Source organism: Parasteatoda tepidariorum, chromosome 5 (assembly GCF_043381705.1).
Source record: "Parasteatoda tepidariorum isolate YZ-2023 chromosome 5, CAS_Ptep_4.0, whole genome shotgun sequence".
NCBI classification, from domain to species: Eukaryota; Metazoa; Arthropoda; class Arachnida; order Araneae; family Theridiidae; genus Parasteatoda; species Parasteatoda tepidariorum.
In genome coordinates, this window is record NC_092208.1 from 87,912,729 (window position 1) to 87,917,902 (window position 5,174).

Genomic DNA, 5,174 nt, shown 5'->3' on the forward strand with positions numbered 1-5,174 from the left:
TTCGAAAAAGTGGTATCAGAACTATTTCATTATAAATTTATAAGAAATCAGGGCTAATAATTATTCGCCTTATTATTTACTTCTGTCTAATTTGAAATAAAACTCATGCAAGTCTTTTAAAAACTAATGTGGATCAGTTAAGATTAAAGCGAAGGCAAAAACAATTCTGTTACATTAAACATACATTGATACAACCACTATATGTTGTTTTCTCTAATTCATTAACTTCCCTAGAAATATACATTTACCTGGTTCTTCCACTAAACTCTTCAAATTCCATCGGTATATACCTTTCAATTTTAAGCATGATTTCGTATGATTTCTCAGTACTGATTTATTGATTCTTTTCGTTCTTTCTCTTTTTTTATTCATCCCTTGCAAAGAACGGGTATTCAGATAGTAACTATATAATTATCAACAAAAGTAAAATTTTTATTTGTGTCGAAATGCGCTATTTTTTGTTTATTTTGTCATATTCCAAATATTTCGCAAATACATTTTAGTAACATAAAAGATGTAACGAAAATATACTTTGAATGTAAAGATAGAAAACAAAATCTAAATTAATTTTAAAAATTGGGTAATTCCATTCAAAAAAAAAAAAAAGAAACAGCTATATGTATTGAAAAATATTACAACAATATAAAAGATTTTTGCCCTTTTAGTAATTTTTTTAAAGAAACATTTTCTTAAAAATATCCGAATTTGATATTTTGTAATTCAAAAAAAAATTTTTTTTTTACATTCTTGATCATTTCACACCATTGTTATTTCAAACTCAAATTAATGCCTTAAAAAATTAAAGGTACATTTTTCATTGTTCTACGCAATGTAAAACAACACAATACAAACAATGCATGAACGCGCCAAAAAATCTATATTAAACTCATAAAAATGAACCAAAAATAATGAAATAAAAATTAATAATTAGATTAATAAAAATTAACCAAAAAAATTCATATTTCATGATAATATAAAAACGAGGTAAGCAAATACTATTTACATTCCATTATTATTTACTTTTCAAAGTTTAATGACACTTTTTATTTTAAAATTTTATTTTTCTGAAATATAATTTTCCATAATAATTCAGAACTTATTCAGTTTTGTGAAACATGCATAAATTATACTTTCGTCAAATTTCGCGTATATGTATTTCTCTCTAAATTCTTTCAATTTTTTATTTATTGTCTTAGAAGTTCAAATTAAATTTAAAATAAGTTAACTAAAAACACAGCAGTAATGCAGAAAGCGCTATTATGAAAAGAATAACCTAGCTGTTTAAATTAATTTGATTTACTTATATACCATCTTCCACATAGGTTTTTAAGAAATCACAAACTCAATACTTTTGGAGTCTAATTGGAAATTTTATATTGATACAATTATCACGGTGCATGCCTTTTTTAAAATTAACCTCCTTGATTTATTTAGCCAATTTTTTTCAATCGAAGAAAAAAATTCTTGAACTATAATTAAGTTAAATTATCTTTCTATTATTAATTTTATGTAATAATCTATTTTCGTTTAAATCAGGCTTCCTTTAATGACGGAAGGATTTAATAGTGATTACGATAACAGGCCTGCGCGACTAAGTTTTCAAAGTTACCTTGAATTATTTTCTTGGTAATTTCAGCTGATTTATTTTCAACCATTGCAAAAATAAACTTTTCAACTTCCTGTGGTTCTAAAGTGGAGTACTTGTTTAAATAAGTGCATATTTCTTTTACAAGTTTGTAATCATTTCCGCTCATAAAAGCCTTGTATATCTTCGAATGAATGCCAAACAGATCTCCATCATTTCCTGCCATTTCCATGATCTTTTGCAAGTTATCCGTGCTGTTTAATGCTCGAGCTCGCGCATCCAACATAGATTCAGAACCAATCACTGCAGAATTGTATTTTTCGTTCGTCACTTTCCGTACGAAGAGATCCAGTAAAAGCAAGGCACCGTTTACATCTACTTGTGTTAGAGGTTTAATATTTTTGAATTCCAAATTCTCTTTTGGTTTATTCGAAATTAACAAAGGTCTTAAACTATTGTTTTCAAGCATGCCAGTAAGAGTGAATCCCCGAGCAGAGTTTTTAGAATTTGATTTAATCGAGCGGCGGAAATTGCCACAGCGATTCTTCTTCTTTAGTAGATTTAACATCTCTCCCTTTGCTAGTTGACACGCCTTAGTATCATTTTCTTTAGCAGACTTTCCATTATTCAATTTTTGATTTTTTTCAAATGTCAGCAAATCATCAATAACTTCTTTTCTATTATGCATAACTGCGAGATCAAGAGGTGCATTTTGTTTCTTCGTTTTTTCATACACTTTTGCTCCATTATCCAGAAGAATTTTAACAATATCTTTCAAGCCAGCCCCGGCAGCTAAGTGCAAAGGAGTCTGATTATCGATATCTTTAGCATCTACATTGACCTTTGATACCACATTTTCATGCTGCCCAAACAGATACTCCACCCAAGCAGTTTGCTTAAAAAATACGGCAAAATGTAAAGGAGTCCAATGTTTCTCGCCTGCTGCATCATTAAGCTTAGATGCTTTTTCATCAAACATTAAAGAAGATATTAATTTTTCAACCTTATTTCCTTTCATAGCGTCGTAATGAACAGCTAACATTTGTTGATTATCCTTTGCATAGATATCAAATCTGTTATTTTGAATAGCTAAATCAATTACCTCTTCCCATCTATTCAGTATGGTTGCATAATGCACAACTGCTAATCCATTGTTATCCTTTGCATTTAAATTTGTTTTTCTATTTCGTATTAGTGTAAGGAAAAGCTCTTTATTGTAATTTTCATCGGTTACAGCATAATGCAAAGGAGTGAGACCGGCTACGTCTTTTAAATTTGGGTCAATTTTTGAGTTTTCCAACAAATCTTCTACAATTTCGTCGGCATGGTAACGCACAGCCAAATGCAGAGGGGTTATTTTATATTCCTGTCCTTGTAAATTAACGTTTGCTCCGCGATTAATTAGCCATCGTGCAAAAGCGGTCCTTTTATTTTCAGCAGCTAAGTGAAGAGGGGTGAAGCCGAGTCTATCTGGTTTATTAATGAGAGAGCGGTCTTTTTCTAATATCTTACGTAACATAACAGATCGTCCAGCAATAGCTGCCGCTTGAATAACGGTTCGTTTACCCTCAAACACTGCCTTAACATTCGCGCCCAATCTAATGAGTCTAACCATGTTACTTGAAACCTGAGACTCGCTGAGGGAGTTTTTAAAAGCTAAATTATATAAATCCCTGTGGACATCTCTAAATTTTACTTCTGAGCCGCCAGGGAGGATATATGCCAATTCTGCATCACCATCATCAAATTTTCGGAAAACTAATCTATTCATATTGCTCGATTTCCGGAATACAATATCCGGGTTGGCTATGTTCACTATTTCCTGTGGTAAAGTCCAGCCACTAACTTTAGAATACTTACCGTCTTTTTCGAACTGCACCGCGTAGCTCACCTGCGTGCCTTTTTTCCAATCCAAGAAGTTACTACTACTGCGTTGATTCCCAGTTCTGGAGTTGAAATCAATATCCATGTTTTTATCTGGGGTGGTTTCGAGTACATCTAATGAAAGTGCTGCAATCTTTTGCTTTAATTGATTAAGTTGGGTGATGTATGTTCCAATATTTTCGAACAATTCTTCGCCAAGATCTTGCTTGCTTTTGTTTTTTTTCGCTTCGCTTAATATCTTTGTAACTCGGTCGATTATACCTTGCTTTTTTGAGGAACCATTAAGAATTAATTTGAAATAGTTGAAATCAAAAATAAGACGACTGAAATAGTTGTTGAACTTATTCAAATCGCCCTTTTGGTAAACATATTCCGACATATATCTAAGTTGCTGAACGAGAGTAATAACAGTTGATGCGTAAGTCGTAACTCCAATGTTGAGTCCGGGAAGGGCGATGTTTGGTTTGATGGTATTCTTCTTGTTAATCACTGCAAAAATGGCCTTATACAGACTACCTTGGAGTCCGATGTGATTGTAAAGAGATGAGTCAGATTTAGTAGCTACTTCTTGCTCGATGATATAAACGTATCGATCAGGAGTCGCTAACCTTTTGTTCTCCTCACTAAATGAAATTGATTCGATCGCTGTTTTTATTTCTGAAACTGGATTACTAGCATCTAGATCCCCTATTTCTTTCAATACCCTCTGAAAACTATCGCTCATTTCCTTTCTTGCCTCTTCTATGTTCTCGAGAGTTTGGGTTACTTTTGCATTCACTTCCTTCAAAATTTCAGTTTGTTCCGCAATTTTTCTATCTGTTTCTTCTTGTCTAGCTTTCATTTTTTCGTCTAACTCTTTAAAAGGGACATCAGAGCATTCTCTCTCAATTTTCTCGTCTGCTGTCAAGGCCTTGGCAATCAATACATTAACCAAAAGCGCAGATGCGACCACGAACAACAACGGCATGGCAAACAAGGTTGCCAGTCCTAATGCTACGCCTGCCACACCAACTATCGTTGTCAGATAATTTTGACCTTTTTCTATTTTTTTGCAATTTTCTCCTTGCTGCTTTAGGGTCATCTCCCTCGTCATACGCATCAACGCTTTACCAGAATAGTCTTCATTAGAATCCAAACCCATGTTTAGTATTTATAAAAAAATTGTATACTTACTAATGCGTCCTGACACCAATGGATACTTACTTTATACAAGAAAGAAAGGGCGAAATTGTAAGAATCTGTTCAAGCCTCTTTTGATCCGGATATTTATACTTGACTAACTACTAAAATATCCTAATAAACCACCTGGGCTTGATTTGTTCCTCTTGTTAAATGACTTTAAAATGTTGAAAACTAAACAAAGCGTTGTTCCTAAGATGACAAATCAGCAGCTGGTTTTGATATTTAGTTTGAGAATAACAGACAGAAAATTCCCAATCTTTGATAATTTTACTTATGCTAATTTTGTTAGACAATGTGAAATATCATTAAATACGATATAACTGCAATATATGTTTTTCTTCTTTGGTGATAATGTTTCTTCAAATAAGAAAATAAAATATAAATTTTAAAAAAAACCTTTTTAATTAGATAAAATAGTGAGAAAATTATTTTATTTTCTTGTCGATCTTAAACTAAACTCTACTTGCTTCAGTGATAGTAGTAGTACTGTAAAAATGATACTACAGGTTTGCTGAATCGCAAA

The 5,174-nt window shown here is 32.1% G+C and overlaps 1 protein-coding gene across 1 annotated transcript; it reads right to left on the reverse strand.

Moving 5' to 3' along the window:
• Window positions 1-1,559: 1,559 nt before the first annotated feature.
• On the reverse strand, window positions 1,560-4,610 carry LOC107440049 (alpha-latrocrustotoxin-Lt1a-like). The gene has a single exon (XM_016052828.3). It carries the CDS (start codon window positions 4,608-4,610, stop codon window positions 1,560-1,562), a length of 3,051 nt encoding a protein of 1,016 aa, XP_015908314.2.
• Window positions 4,611-5,174: the final 564 nt, after the last annotated feature.

What these genes read in the sequence shown, in the direction of transcription:
- LOC107440049 (XM_016052828.3), bottom strand. Translation starts at nt 4,610, where the DNA reads ATGGGTTTGGATTCTAATGAAGACTATTCTGGTAAAGCGTTGATGCGT.